Consider the following 16,860-nt stretch of genomic DNA (forward strand, 5'->3'; position numbering starts at 1 on the left):
GTAGGAGGACTGGCCAGATACTTGCTGGCCAGCTAGCTAGCCCGGTAAAGGCAGCACAGGACACACAGCAATGGAGACATGTTTGTCAGAGAGAGCAGACCTCCAAAACTTGTCTTCTGGCCCCCATGGGGCACCTCTCTCTTTTTTTCTCTCTCTCAAGCAGATAATTAAAAAAAGAGGAAGTGTTATTTATAAAAACAGAGAGGAGTGGGGTTTGAAAATACTATGATACACTAAGACCCTTTGAATGGTTGGAGATATCCAGCTAGGGGCTGTTCCATGTCATGATAGATTGCTGATAGGGTGTATAGAGGTGGTTCAAAGGCGGAGGGAGGGGGAGGGACCCTGAGGTGGCAAAGCTACAGAGAGTCCAGGGTCCTTAGCTGGCACTGGCTCAGCCAAGGCTTTGGTGGGCTCTTTGGGTACAGGTTCATTCCCTCAGCACAGAAGACCACATAAGGGGCAGCACGGATGTGAAAAGAGCCAAGCCTGAGATTTATGCATTAATTGTAAAACTCCCACTACATACATAAAAGGGGCCCTAAATTTTTGATCCATTATTGGTACCGTTGCCGTTGGCGATAAACTAAAATAGGTATTATAAAGTCGGCTACTCAACAGTCAGAGAATTCGACATCCCTTCAGTGGCTTCTGAGTGAGGTTTTACTGCAAAACTTTATGTGATTTTTCAGTGCAATACTGCCACAACAGTCACACTCATAATTTCATATTTAGTAGCTTTTCATTTTTGCGGAAGCCAAACGTAAAAGGTAAAATGTGCCACTGTGCCTTACAGACCAAAGTGGTAATGCTGACGTGGAGCACAGCCGATGTTTGCATTAATAATCCTAACATCACTTATTTGATAGATGTATTTGCCCTCCCCCGAGGCCACTTATGGCAAAATGTGGAATTTATGAATAATCTTTGGTTTCAGCTGTAGGAAAAAAAAAAAAAAAGCGGAACTGAGATGACTGGGTACATGAGGTATGATCTGCTCATTTTCCAAACTCAAAGACTACTGCGAGAAAATGACTATAAGAAACAAGTCAGTCCCTCATGTACAAGGGCCAATGCATGGAGTTATTCTGTGATGGAGGGAACTGGGGAGTATTGGATTGAACCCGAGTTTGAAAATGGACATGGCTGCATGATGAAATATTGATTTTGAAGCACAGCGCTGAAGCAAAGACCCCTTCCTGTCCAGGAAGGAAGAATTACAGGGTTATTGTTCACCAGTCCCCTGGAATCATAATTGGTGAGTGTACAAGGCAAGGAACTTGGCATCAGAGCCATAATAAAACGTAACTTTTCAGAAGTATTGTCAGAACCTGTGACTACAAAGAAGTTAGTGTTTTCACTTTATAAATTCCCATGGTTTATACACAATGGCTAATCCTTGCATTCCCTGCAGGAGGTTTCCCTGGCCATGGCTCACTTTGACTAGCAGGGACATGGTAGCAGACCAGGCTGGCCTCGAACTCACAGAGATCCACCTGGCTCTGCCTCCTGAGTGCTGGGATTAAATGCGTGCGCCACCACTGCCCGGCTTGCTTTCTGTACTTCCACAGACACTTGCCCGTGTATTACTCTCATCCCCGAGGCTTGGCCCATATCTCCTGCCATACCACCCAGTCATTTTTTCCCTCTACACCACACTGGCTGAGTGCTGATTGTCCATTTCGCCCATACCCCTCCTTTCAGGCTGAAATATGAAGTGAAATGATTCATGCTTTTCTCTTAGTAGTTCAGGAGTACTTGTTTCTGGGTGTCACACAAACATATGAACCTCTAACTCAACAGTGAAAGGCTAAGTTGGATTTAATTAGGAGTAAGTTATAAATGTATAAGCCATCTGCCCATGCATCCATACACATATACATATATCCTCAGAAACTTCTGTCCATGATTTCAGTTATAACTCTTCACCTCTTATTTAGGTTAATGACTCAGTTTTAACTCCCTTAATTTTTTTCAATTAAAAACAATTAGGAAATACTTTAATATACAAAAGCCTGAAGAATTACACAGCGCATATTGGTCTTTTTGATAGGTGTATATATGTACATATGCTTGTGTGGGGTTTGTGGATACCTGTGGGCCTGATGTGTGCGTGTGTGTGCGTGTGTGTGTGTGTGTGTGTGTGTGTGTGTGTGTAGGTCAGAGGACAACCACAGATAGCTTCAGGTGCTCTCTACCTTTTGCTTGAGACAAGGCCTTTCACTGGCCTGACTGTTACCAGCCACTGCTGGGACCGCAGGCACATGCCTCCATGTCTGACTTTTCATGTGAGTTTTGGGGGTCTAAATTCATGTCCTCCTGCTTGCAAGACCAGTACTCAACTACTGAGCCATCCCCCAAGGCCCATATTTCTTACTAAAGATACATTCAACTGAGCACCATGGTCTTCCTTAGAAGTCCTAAGATAGGTTAATTCTAGTCTTTCCTTTCCCATTTTTAGAAACTATTATTGTCTAACATTAGGTATAATAAGTTTACCCCGCTGCAATTAGCCACTATTAAAATTCCTTTCTTCTTTCTTATGTTTATATAATTTCATTGGTTTTGTTTTTCTTGAATTTATCTTTACTAAAATAAAGTTTAGTAATTTCTATATTATTAACTACATCTTAAGTCCCAGTAAAAATTTTAAAAAAGATGAATTAAAAAATTTTTCTTTAAAGATTTATTTATTTATTATGTATACAATGTTCTGCCTGAATGCATGCCTGAACACCAGAAGAGGGCACCAGATCTCATTACAGATGGTTATGAGCCACCATGTGGTTGCTGGGAACTGAACTCAGGACCTCCAAAAGAGCAGTCAAGTGCTCTTAACCTCTGAGCCATCTCTCCAGCTCATGATGTAGGAATTTTTAAGAATGTAAACTGAATTTCTGAATACTACCTTTTTTTGCCTATCCAGAACCCCAACATCTTTACACAATAAAATGAAATAATATCTTTGAGATCTAAACATGCTTTCTTGTGGTGGGCATAGAAGATTCTTTTGGTTGTATTTCTATGTGCACACTGTATGTATGTGTTTGTGTGTGAGAGTGTGAGCATGGGCAGGGTTTCAAACATTTTTTTTTTCAAGGTGAAAAAATGCTGCTTCCAGTTTTTGATGATGTTAATTGCCTATTTAACCCAAATTTACCTTTGTTCAAAAGTTCATGGTGATGACAACCTTTATACTTTGAAGGGAGTATGGGATGTGGGTAGAGCTCAAGTGATTCTCTTTGGTACAGGAAGGAAGCCCTGACAGACGCAGAATGAACTGCTTTCATGATAGTCGGGGAGTATCCTGTGGGTATGCACTGTGTTTAGGACAAAGCCTGACTTATCTCTGCCACTGAGAGATGTGTGTCAGGATTGGTAACATTGTAAGGTGAGTAGAGTGGTAGCTAATGTTGACTGAGAGGCTGCCAGTAAAGCTGGCTTCCAAGCTGCATACTCTAACTCAATAGTAACCATATAGTAACCACGTAGTAACCATATAGTATTGGTGGAAGTATTAAGGCATGTTTATTTAAAGCTGGAACAGCTACCCACTAAAATATAGTAACTACATAGTAACCACATAGTAATCACATAGTAACCACTCTCCTTTAAGGATTTTCAGGTGGAGGGTGTCTTGGACTACTTCCTGATACAAAGCATGTCTGCATACAGAAGGAAGGGTCAGGCCAACATTCAAAGATCTGATTGCAATCATGCTGTGTAAGCAAATTATAGTTAGAGTGGCATCAATGATGGCTGATGTAACTTGGTGGCGTTGCAATGTCTCAGAGCATCTCTGGGAACCCCATCTAGATGGATTGTTATTTGGGTTCACTCTCTATGGACTACACTCAGCATTGTTCTGGAATCGTGCCTTCACAGCAGCTGAACCAACCCTCTCAGCTTGCGGTGGTACCCCTGTGACTGGGAGCACAGACATTTCTGCAGAGCCTGACATGGAAGGCGGAAGCAGATGAAGCAGATCTGGTACAGATTAGGCCCCTGACGAACAGCTGTAACACAGTTGAGCATCAAAGGTGTGGTGCGTGGCAGATAGCAGCAATCTGTTTACAGGACTAAACCAGTCATGGCTTCTGTTGAGACTTTCGGTCCCTGATCCCTGGCATAGACTACATGCCATGTGCAGGGGGAACTGGGAGGAGCCACAGGACCAAGTGCTTAAGCCACAGAAGGGAGGAACGTGACCCATGTCCACAACACAAGAGCCTCCCATTGGCTGTGGCCCAGGGCCTTCATTAGTGTTGGTCTCCAAAGAGAACGCTCAGAAACGGAGGCAAGGTGTTTATGTAGGCTGCATGGAGGGAAGCAGGGAGAGAAAAAGAATAACGGCTCTCTGTGTGGAGTGGTTTGGCAGCCTGGAGGACCTGGCTGCCTTCTGTCACAGAGAACAGCCGAGAGAAAGCCCTGCTGCATTCTCATGCTTCAGGGGCGACTGCCAAAGGAATAAAGGCTTTCATTAGCTCCCATCCTCTTTAATTAAGCCTTCCTCAGTACACAAGTGGGATCCTCTTTTATTTAACAAAAAAGAGACTCAATCTAATAAATGAATAAAACAGAGATAAATTGGCTCCCCAGACATAGCTGAGGGCAGGTACTCTCAAATGTTCTATGGCAGGGTAGGGACCAGCGTCAGGAAATTTCTAGCAGTGAATTTTTGATAAGTCAAGAGACAGAGGAAATTGAATTGGCACTCTTTTTTTTTTTTAATGCACCAAACAAGACAGATAAACTGTCTAAAGAAGTTCTGGACTGTATAGCAAGCCCACAAAGTAGCCATCATGCCACCATCCCAAGATAAACTCCACACTGCCATGCTGAGGTCACTGGCAACTTTGTGACCCTGTGCTTAGCCCAGTGTTTGGTAGAGGAACAAAGTTGGTTGTTGAGCTTTGAATGGCTTGGCATTTTAAAGAAATGGCTTGGCTTTGCCTAGAGTCCACAGTGTTGAGACCCAGGAAAGCAGGCACCAGGTGACGTACATGGAAATGAAGTTATAACTCTTTCCTTTCAAAGGGATGAACCTGGAAAAAAAGAAGTGACCTCAAGCATCTATGTATTTAATCCCTTGTTGAACAAAATGTCCCTTAGAGTAAGTCTGTCACATGGTATTGATTTTCCCCTCAGCTGTCCACATAGTTGGTAGCTACTTCTGCATAGATGATTCAGGTGGATATACAGACAAAGGTCACTTAAATACATTTCTTTCTCAAGTTTCAACTCTTTGTACTAAAAATTCCCCTTTCCCCCAATCAAAGAGGATAGACTGGGAAATTAAAAAGTTTTTTTTTTTTTACTAATTCCAAAACTTTGTACTTGGTGTCTTTCTTTTTAACTTCAAATGAAGTATACACCTAAATTTCTCTTAAAGATTTAAAAAGCTTTTGGTGTGATTGTTTTAAATTTAGTGTTTAAGAGAGATCATGCAATGTTCATCTCTCTGTTTCTGGCTGATTTAAAATATCATATTTTCAAAAATCCATCTGTTCATCAATAGATACACTGGTTCCATATCTTGGCCATTATGAGTGATGCTGTAATGAACATGAATTGTGTGCTCCAAATAGCTATAGGAGATCTTCAATGTCCTTCCCACATAAGGATGATAAACAGACTGGGATGATGGACAGACTAATTACCCTGATATGATTACTTTACAATGAGTATGTAGATAGAAACACTATATTCCATAAATGTATCAAAATGAAGTAAAAAGAAAATGAAAAATATAAATAAAGAGCATTTATGCATGATTGTCCACCATCTTTATATTATTCTGTGTGAATTAAGCTTAAGCTCCATTGTTTAGGGACACACTTCTGTCCCATAAGAACATACGTGGTTGGGATCTCATCCCTCTGCTTATTACATTTCTTTTTAGTCTGAACATGTCTTTAAGTGTTCTCAGTGCAGGTTTATTAGGAAAACAGGCCCAAGAGATGTCTATCAATCTGACCATTGGTCAATTAGGCCAATAACTTTGGATGTAAACTTGGGTTGTTAAAAGTAATTTTATGGATAAGCTGTCACTGCAACTGTGCATTCTAAGAAAGCCAGAAACAAGAGCATGGTGTAGCATGCCTCCCAGAGATGTGGCTGGAATCCTTAGTGTGGTGATCACTGTTTGTGGGGAAATCCCACCAAATTTTCTTTTTCAAAGCCTTGGTCTCTTTAGTGTTGAAAGCTGAAGCGTGATCCACTTTACTGGGTGATGTTTTTAAACAGATCTAAAATAGGACCTAACAAATGAATCTATAACATGACCTGCAACTGGCTGATGGCATAGGAACCATTCAGGGAAAACAAGACCAATGGGAACAGAGAAGCTAGAGGTGAAGAGCGAGTCACATTGGTGCTAGGGGGTAGGGTGAAGAGAAATAGCAGCTGTCTTACAACAAGAAACAACCGATTCATTCAAAAGGCAGTAATTCCATAACGCCTTGCATGATGATTTCCTCTAACAGAACCCTTGGTTCTGATAGGTTGACCTTCTGAACACTCGTTGTCACTTGCTGTATACTCCCATGGTCTTTTGCTACCAGCAGCTCTCCATATGTATATACCATTTACATGGATGAATTTAATCCTCACCATGTGAGGTACTGGAGTTCAGGGGGTCTGCTCTGTTTCCTGTGATTGGCTTCCTTGTCTTGCACCTGTGATTCTAGCGATGATTCTCCCCATTTACCATGCATTTCCATGTTATGTGTACATGTAATCTCATGATTACATCTCAATCTGATGGGCACACATAACTATGGAGAGTCTAGAAGATGGTTTCTTGTTTAACTGTACAATTTTATGAATAGAAACATACTAAAGTATGCTTCACACTAGGTCTATTGTTCCATGTGGACTGTAGACACTTAGAGGTCTTGTTCTCTATCCTTAGCCACTGATAAGGCAAAGTGGCCAGGCAAGTGTCTTCATAGAACTTTCACAGAGCAGAAGTGCAGATGCCTGGCTTTGTTAGATCAAAACCCTTCAGAAGAATCATAGTGACCTAGAAGTGATAGTGCAGGTGTCTGCCTTGGTGTATCTTAGTCCTTCAAGAGATCAATAGCACCTGTGTTGCCCTAAGCTTCTTCCACTGGCACCTCCCCATTCTGATTCAAAAAACAAAACAATCAACACTTTATATTTACTTCTACACCAGCTGTTAAGGCAAGATTTTAGGCTCAGTAGACTAATTATGTATAGGTCCTGAGATTCACGTGACTAACAGAAAAAGGCTGTTAACTGACTAACCATATCTGGATGTTATTAATCACATAAAGTAGTACACATATTCTTTGCCTTTTCCTTAAATCTCACATTGGTTTAATTTCTTTCCTTGTAACCCTTGTAGCTATCCCTTTAAGAGATAGCCAGGACTTTTTACAACCTACAGCTGTTGCCAGTCACTAATTAAGCTGACCAAGTCTTTGCCAAGTGTGATTCTTATCAGAATACTTGTCCCTGAGAGTTTACTTTGTAGTTTTTACAAACAGGTTGTTAATGAATGGATATGGATATACATATACATATTCATATATACATATATATGTGAGAGGGGAACAAAGAGGAGAAGAAAGATGGAAAAAACTAGATAGATATGAGAAGACAGCAGGAGGGACCAAGAGGAGCTAAGGATGAGAACAGAAAAGAAGCTGTGTAGATAGAATTGACCGAGAAGAATAGACTGAATGGACTAAAGAACTCAGTGTGCTTAGATTCATTGAATATCCCTCAGATTAGATTCCCAGCTGGTTGTTAGATTCTTCCACGGACTCTGGGAGAAATAATAGGGGCGGGACCTCTATTTTCCCAATAGGCTAAAGCAGGACTCTCCTGAAGTCAGTTTTTAAAATGCAGCTAAACAACAAAAGCGTTTTGTGCAGCCTTCCTTGGCTGCCCATCAGGAAGCCAGCAGGAGCTTTCCCAGTCAGGTGAAGAAGTGTGGTTCTTAATGTGCTGCATCCCACCTGAGGCCCACTCCATGGGTCTCCCTTTGATTGTGAAATATGATCAATTCTGAGCTAGCCTAGCCACTGGCAACCTCTTCCGCCCCTTGCTGTGAGCTGGGTGTTTGAAATCCCTTTGTCATGGCTCTAAGCGGGCAGCAACAGATACCGCTGTCTCTTCTACGGTCCTCTGATTTGCTTAGTCATGAATCTTACATGTTACAACTGTGCGAATGTATCATTCAGATGTGATGATGCTCCTACTGGGCTACCTATCTATTGACTTCCAGACAGAAAATAATTAACACAGGGTGGACAGGAATAACATACTGAAAAACAAAAAACAAATGAATACCCCCTAACACAAAACAGGCTAGGCTTGTAGATTCATGACTTTGAGGAAATTTCTTCCAGAATTATGTTAGTACCAAATATTGAGGGACACAGAATAAGGAAGGATTTAACACTTAAAACTTTCATTAGTCCTTGCTGCCTGTTTTGCTGGCTTCTTAGAATGTTGGAATATTTATGGCTTTGGGTGGTCCATGAGCAGACACCAACTACCTTTCTTACTGGTCATCTGTGGTCACTAGTAACACGATGCTTGTGGCATACATAAGTAAGGAGAATATAGCTTTCTAATCCCAGCATTCCGGTCTGAAGGTATCGCTCCCATTGGCAGGGACACAGGTACTACCAGTGTGGGGTATTCTTGTGCAGCACACTCTGTGGTGAGGCAAGGTCTCCATGGTCTGGCCACAGCTCATTGGGCCTGGCCTTCTCCATGAAGGTCAGGCCTCCACTTGCCAGGTCTCAACCACCTCGGGATGCTTCTACTCATTACCACCTGGCTGAGGAGGCTACAAAGCAGGGAAGTGTCATTCAAACTCATTCTGCGCAAAGTGGTTTTGCTAGTGTTATTTTCTTCAGAGAGACATCTCCCTTGGGTGTGGAGAAAAATCAATCAAGGAAAGCTCTGAAGGACAGTGTGTAGAGCTGGTTATTTAGTCATAGAAATCTTGAAAATTCTGAAGAGATTTAGTTATATGATGTTTATGCCGGCTATGGAAACATGAGGTACCAATCAAATTGCTGGATAGATAAGTTAAGGGAAACTTTGGATAGTTAACAACCAAAATTTCACAGGCATTATAAAAAGTGGCCAATTCCAAACATCATCAATGTTATTAAATCAGACGCTGTGACACCTGCATCAGAACACTTGGAAAGCCATCAGAATTCATGCCAGAGAGCTAACAGTGTGTGTCTGAAAGCACGGATGAGTTTAGTTTGGAGACAGCAGGATCCAGAAGGTGATGAGAATCAATTATTCTCGCCTGACTGCAGGAGACTGCACTAGGCAGTGCTTTCTGATGGTCCTGACAGCCATCGTGTAGAGCTAGCCTGTGCCAGCTTCTCACTGGGTACTCTAAAGAAAAGGGTGCATGTGTAGGGCTAGCCTCTGCCAGCTTCACACTGGGCACTCTGCAGAAGAGTATGCATGTATAGGGCTAGCTCTGCCAGCTTCACACTGGGCACTCTCCAGAAGAGTGTGCATCTGACTAGTTAAGAGACCTTGGAAGGAGCTGTTACTAACTACATGTCATAGAGAAGGAACAGCAATTAGAGACAGGGCAAAGGCAAGTTATCATGATCTGGACGCAGAGTCCCTGGTTGTGATATGAGAGCATGGACTGTGTTTTGGGGGCCATTAAGGCTCTTCATGAAGCCATTCCTATTAGGTAGCTGTTATCTGAGGATTAGGTAAATCTGGTTCCCTGTTTATGTTTTTGATAGCAACATTTCAAGTGCAGTCATCCTCGCTGTCCCTGGTGGGCTGGGGCAGGAACTCTTTAGGTTGCAAACATCCAAAGACACCCAAGTCTCTTACAGCCAAAGGTGCTGTAATTTGCATGTAACCTCTGAATGCTTTAAACCAGCTCCATTGAGACTCAGGATGCCACAGTGCAAAGGCTGTTCACAGAGTTACTACACTGCATTGTTTGGGGAATAACGACAAGGCAGAAAGTTCTGAACACACACAATGCACATTTCCCCCCAAATATTTCCAGTTCATGCTCAGTTGATCTGTGGATCTGGAACCCACATATAAATAACTTCCCAGCTGTTTTTCCTAGGATGTAATGCTCCCCCAGTTTGTTCCTTAGATGTCCCAATAAAGACCCTTAGTTCCCAGCCTGGTACTACTAGGGGAAGACATATGTGGAAGCTTTAGAAGGCATCACAACATGTGAGGTCATAGGCCATTAAGAGATGTTGGGACCCAAGCCCTTCTCCTCTTTTCTTTTCTGTTTCTCTAGCATGAGGTGATGAACATCTTTCAATGTACCCTTGTAATGACACACTGTGTGGTCATAGACCCTAAGCAATGGGGACAGTTAGTCATAGACTAAAACATCTAATATAGCAAAATGAACCTGTTTACTTTATAGGTTGATTGTCTCAGGTCTTTTGTTGTGATATTGTAAAGCTAAGACAAATAGATCATCAGAAACAACAATTAACTTAAAAAAACGGAGAAATTCATGTTCTTCAGCCTTGCTGGGTCTCTCTGTGTGTTAACACCTCTTTAGTTCATCTCAAATATATTCACTAAGTTATCTTTTAGGATGACCCATACACCCTTCATAGACGAGCATCCTCACATAGACAATCACACTAAGACTATGGCCATGATGATCCTTCTGAGCATTTCCTCTAGCTTTCCTTAATTTCCCTTACTGAAAAGGATTTGCCTTCTGCCTTGGCAGTAGGAGTTACCTGCTACTAGGTCTTCAATCACGACCATTTATCATTCTTAAGTCCTGTTGATCTGGAGCCATCTCAGTAGAATAGCCCCGCCCATTTCCACTTTCACTAACACCTCACCTGTGCCTCTCACTGGAGTTCCGTACATCGCACCTACCTAGATACATGCAGGCCACCTCACAGCTGCCCCCTAAATGTAGCTATTGGATTAACTGTGACTCCCCAGCAGAGACTCCCACAGTTCTGTGGACAGATACATACTTATGAAAGGGCATTCTTCTTTCCCATCTCTCTCTATACCCATATAGAGGATACAGAATATATTCTTGCAAATGTCAGACTAATTCCTAAAGCATTTGGACTGAACTCAATAGTGAGTCAGTGAGCACATTTCTTTAATGATCTCAACATGAAGTTCTAAATAAGTACCCACAGCACCAAAACGTTGGTTGGGAAAATAAGGGCACATGTGTCAATGGTTAGGAACACAATATATCACATGTAAAATACTTTCATGAGGGTGTGGGTGATAAGTTTGAAGTGATTCAGACTAGCAAGACAAGACAGGCATGAGAGATGAAATAAACTTACCTTGGGTTGCGATATAATGATTGGGTCGATGGTAGCCCTAAAAAAAATGAGAAAGAATATTTGATAAATTTAAAGTCAATGGGCAGCACAGAAATCACACACCAAGTCTGTGGAAATGACTGTGAATTCAAACACCAACCCCTGCAGCACTCAATAGCTCAGATGCCAGACACAGGATCATTCAGTTTGTCTTACCAAGAGAAGGGGCATCAAATACAGCCCTCTGGATGGTGTGCAGGAGGTGCAAGGAACTTCATTACACGTTGGCTATGAGATGATGGATGAGCAGCAAAAGCTATTAACTTATGGAGTCTCTGAACTAAAATAACCAAGACCCTTATGAAGGTGTGAATGGCTGGGAATATGAAAGAGCATCTTGTTTGGGATGTGATTGGCAAGGTGCCAAGGACTTAACACATACCCTGTTCTATCAATGTAGACAGTTCCATCAATAGTAACGCTCAGAACCATTCTCAAACACTGCTCACACCATGACACAATGTGACAGCAAGGGCCAGGGGTTTAAAGTACAGATTATACAAGACCCCCCCCCCCTCCCTTTACTCATGACCTTGTAGGAAGCAGGGAAGATTAAACTGGACACAAAGAAACTGGGAGGCAAAGATGTCACAGGAGAAGTTATCTGGGGAAGATAAAAGTCAGTTCCAAGAAAATTACTTCTAGTAACATACTGCATCATCGTGGACCTTAATACATTTCTGTCCCTGGAGATTACCCTAAATATTGTTCTCAAAGATAACTGGAAAACAGAAAAAAAATTGGAGAGAAAATACAGATTCCTCCGACACCTTAAATGCCCATCTGTTAGATTATTTTTGCTTTTGAGTCAGCAGCAATGAATAAGAAAGGCAGAGATTCTGCAACACAACTGATTTGCCTCACATCTCAGAAGACAGAATTGAGACCAGCACAACATAGAATTCCTTAGAGAATTACTCATTTGTCAGCCATTGGAAGCCACAAGGGAGAGAACTGACGTCCTCATTCTGCAGGTCTATTGCCTTAGGTGTCCAGGAGACGGGAGGGACATACTGATGAACTGAGCTAGCCCATGCTGTCTCAGGCTAGCCCGTGTTGCTGACCGCCTTAGTCATTGCTCAGTTCCCATTTGTATCATTGATCAGCTGAAGATCCCTTTAAAATCCCATGCTGGTTGGTTTGCCAACTTGATACAAACCCGACATCTCTGAGAAGTGGAATCTTAATTGAGAAAAAAAAAATGCCTCTAAAAGATCAGCCTTGTAGGCAAGTCTGTAGGGCATTTTCTTGATTAATGATTGATGTGAGCGGGAATAGAATGAGACACTTTGGGAATGGGGTCTATACAAAAGTCATTTGTGTTTCATGTCCCCCTTATCCACACAGCCTAAAGGCAATCTGTACGGTAATTTAATTTTGTGGGAAACAACACTGGTGTGTTATGGCTGAAGGTGTAGGGAGAGCCCTTTGTCATTGGTGACACGAAGCTATGTGTTGTGCTGACTGAAGTTTGTCACATATGGTGGGTGTGGAAACTTCCAGTTGTGTGGCCCTGTGTCAGCCCTGGAAAGGTTTAGACTCTGGAGGATTTTGGATTGGGGGATTAGGGATGCTTAACACGCATGTGGGTAAGAGGGGTCTCTGGAAATGCTAATGGACTGAAAACCAGGCCTAGCACAGCCACATGCCTGGGAATGCTGAGGAAGTGATCTGTTCTCAGAGGTTTGTGCTTTGTGCGGCACCATACAGCACCCTGGATTTCCTACCTCTGATTTCATTCTTTCTTTCAACTGAAAACAAGCTGTCTTTTAAAGAATTTATCCTAATGTAAGACATTAAGTTAACATGATGCAGAATGAACAAGGCAGCCATCTTCAATAATTAAACAGCTTGCATATTTAATGACACGCCTTGCCTGCCTTGGAAGTCCTGGTGAACAGCTGTGGATGACTTTGAAGGCAACTTAAAAGTACAGCGACAAGAGGCTGCAAATCACCACATTAGGAATTAGACTGTTTTGTCCCATTAATATGCAAACATTTTTTTAAGTTGTTGACAAAATTGTAAAAATATCTTTTTAGTCTACGTAAGCACGGGTAGACAAAGGGGGTACAGAAAGGGACTGAGATGTTTATCCCCAAACAGGCTCACTTGAGATGGCAGTGACTGCACTCTGTGGAGTGTGGGGAACACTGACATTTGCTTGTGGATGGTCACTGACACACGTCTACTAACTGTGCAGCAGTCTGGGGTGTGGTGTATGTCAGAATGTCTGGATTTATTGATAATTTTAAAATACATACATCGATGTAATTGCCATTGATATAATCTGAATTGTTGTCACCTTCCAGCATCTGCAGCCGAACCCGTGAGTGATCATCTGCAAAAGGAAACAGAAAGTAGCCATGAATGAATGTGACCCCGAGACTGCCCTCAGCCTCAGAGCTTCTGCAGCACACAGACCCTTCCCATGCATGGATCTGCTTTAAAGATGGCTGCGGTTTGAAATTTGACATCCTTTGCAGGCTTAGTGCCAAGCCTGTAGTTTTGTTACTGGTAACTACTGGCTCCAACTGGGAATATGGGATTGATGACATGAGAATGCTCCACCAAGTACTTCCTATCAAGATGGTTCACCTCACCACAGGATCAGAGCAATAAAGCCTACTAATCATGGACTGGAACTCTGAAAATGTGAGCCCAGGGAAACCTTTCTTCTTTTTAAGTTTGCTTATCTATTTTGTGACAGTAATAGAAAGCCCACTAACAAGATAAACAATAAATATCACACACATTCTAAACTTCCCATTTTTGCTATTAAGGTTGAGATCTATAGTTCTTTCTTTTTTTTTTAAATAACAAATCTTCCTAATTTTTTTGATCACTGAAACACATAGAATACTGTAAAAGCTAGAGACTCATACTTTTAACCAAGAGTTATTTCTTGGAAGTTTGAACAGCTTCATGAAATCACATACAAGGTTTGGGATAAACATACACATAAATCACAGATACTGAAAGATTGCCTACAATGTCCACCTTAAAGATAATGGCTACTAATCCTCAGGCCAGCCTTCTGGGAAGTTTGGATGGAGTCTATCCTAGATGAGGTTTTCACTTCTAGATGAGGTTTTCACTGCTGTGATAAAGACCATGACCATAAACAACTTGGGGAAGAAAGAGTTTATTCCAGTTTTTAACTCTCAAGTTACACACCATCACTGAAGGAAGTCAGGGCAGGAACTCAAGGCAGGAACCTGGAGGCAGGAACTGCTGCAGAGGCCATGGAGGGGTGCTCTTTACTAGCTTGCTCCTCATGGCTTGTTGATCTTGTTTTCTTTCAGAACCCAGGACCAAGAGCCCAGAGTGGCACCACCCACAGTGGGCTGGGCCCTCGCACACCAACTGTCAATACAGACAATGCAATGCAGGGTTTCCCATAGTGACCTGGGCTCTCCCACATCAATAATCAACAACAACAACAACAAAAAACCCACCACAGGCTTGCCCACAGGCCAATCTGGAGGGACATTTAGTCAATGAGGTTCTCTCTAGTTTGGTGAGTGAGAAAGAAGTATGCCATGTGAGGCAGGGGTCAAGAGAGCTGTGGGGGATGGGCCATCATGTCTCTTCATCCATGGCCAAGGGCTGACTTGAATCTGCTCCTCCACTTGGCAGACTAATGGGCAAAGTCAGGATTTCACCTCAGGCCTTAAGGTTCACCTCAGGCCTTGCGGGATGAAAACTTTCTTTGCTGTCACTGGTGGGCATAATGCCATCTGTATCTGTTTTCTAATTCCATCCTTGATGAAGGCCCCTCTCCTCTGATCACATTAGACAGTATTTCCTGTCAGAGCCTCACAGTGAGTCAGGCCTCAATGCTTATCTGGAATGTGGTTACTAACTGGGCTAGACAAGCTAGAGGAAGAATCCAGAACAGTGGTTCTCAACCTTCCTAAATGCTATGACCTTCATGTTGTGGTGAACCTCAATGATAAAATTATTTTCATTGCTACTTCATCACTGTAATTTTGCCACTCTTATGAATTTTAATGTAAGTATCTGTGTTTTCTGATGGTCTTAGGCGACCCGTGTGAAAGGGTCATTTAACCCCTCCCCACAAAGGGGTCTCGACCCACAGGTTGAGAATGGCTGATCTAGAGGCAACTGTGCCTTGTTGCTCTGCCCCAAGAGAATCCGGGGTGGAGGTTTTATATATGCGACGCTACCCACAGCAAGTGTGTGGCTGAAAGTCTCTCTTGGTGGGTGAGAGTCCTCCACTTGGGATCTGGGGCCAGGAACTCACCCACTTTGTGCTTCAGTTTCCTTCTCTGTCAATAAGAATGAGTGGAGTCCACGCCACACAATCAATGTGAACATTAAAATGACACATGTAAAGGGATTGGAAAGAGGCCAGTACACAGTAAGCAACAAATCTATGTGAGCTGTTATTATCGTGTGTTGTGCAATGACTACTGGCATGTTCCATTTCCTCTCTCTTCACGGCTGTTTGCTGGACAAGATGGCAGTACCTGGGGACAGAGCTACATGTAATCAGGTTTCCTCATGGCCACCTACTTTAAGGATCAGAACAAGTGTGTTTGGAACCAGTATTTCCCTATGTATATCTTGCCTGTGTTAGCAGCTGAGGGGAGGTCGGCTGTGTGTGGACTGTTACAGTCTGTGTTTGCCAGAAGAGCGCATGCACATGCATGGCCATTTCAGAGAGCAGCCTAGACAGTTCTCCTGCTGAAGTCACCAGAGCTTCTGAGAAAAAGGTGCCCCAAGAGAAACCAATTGCAGCTGTTCTGCATATTATCAGGCTCTTAGCTAGCTCCCCCAAAGGGAGAGGACATGATCTTACCTTCTGTAAGCTAAGGTAGATCTTCAATTTGCCTTTTCACTGATATCTATATCTATATCATTTATATATATCAGTGTTGTAAACATGTCTTTTTTCCCTACAGATCAAACCTACTTAAAGATAGTAGCCATATATGTAATATAAAGCATTATATATACTATATAAGCATATACACAGGAGATATATATCATCTCTTTTCTCTACCCTGCTTACAATTACCTTTATTATTTTATGAATATGGGCAGCTCACAAAGAGGTATCACTGTATACCCACTGGAAAGTGTCACATTGCCAAGTGTATGTAAGGGTGTAGCACAAAAGGAACTTTCAGATGCTGATGATGAATGTGATTGCAAACACCCCAAAAAGAATTTGCTATTATGTAAAGATGAAGAAACCCATCCTATGTGCCAGCGTTAACAAGTGGATACTGTGTGCATCCTGCTGAGGAAATAACAATGTACCTAGCAACATTGTTTACAATTAACAAAAATATTAATAACTTATAAGTGGGATGCTATTTAGTAATGACATGAATGAACTATAGTTACATACACAAACTATATAAACACAAGCCACATCAAACAAAAGCCGCACACAGAAGACACTGGCAATGTTCTCTGTTGACCTTTCTGCATAGATGGAATGTTCTATGTCACTGTTCTTCAGCAC

The 16,860-nt window shown here is 42.2% G+C and overlaps 1 protein-coding gene across 11 annotated transcripts in view; it reads right to left on the bottom strand.

The window, feature by feature from the left end:
* Nucleotides 1-16,860, bottom strand: part of Ptprm (protein tyrosine phosphatase receptor type M) — a 709,515-nt gene that overhangs the window by 65,001 nt on the left and 627,654 nt on the right. For all 11 annotated transcript variants that reach the window (XM_036172971.1, XM_036172968.1, XM_036172967.1 and 8 more), the window contains 2 exons: nucleotides 13,628-13,704; nucleotides 11,325-11,361 (listed from right to left, as the gene is read on the bottom strand). In XM_036172971.1, coding sequence (XP_036028864.1) covers nucleotides 11,325-11,361; nucleotides 13,628-13,704 — 114 coding nt within the window. The remainder of the gene's footprint in view (nucleotides 1-11,324; nucleotides 11,362-13,627; nucleotides 13,705-16,860) is intronic.

The sequence above is a fragment of the Onychomys torridus genome, chromosome 23 (genome assembly GCF_903995425.1).
Source record: "Onychomys torridus chromosome 23, mOncTor1.1, whole genome shotgun sequence".
Taxonomy (NCBI): domain Eukaryota; kingdom Metazoa; phylum Chordata; class Mammalia; order Rodentia; family Cricetidae; genus Onychomys; species Onychomys torridus.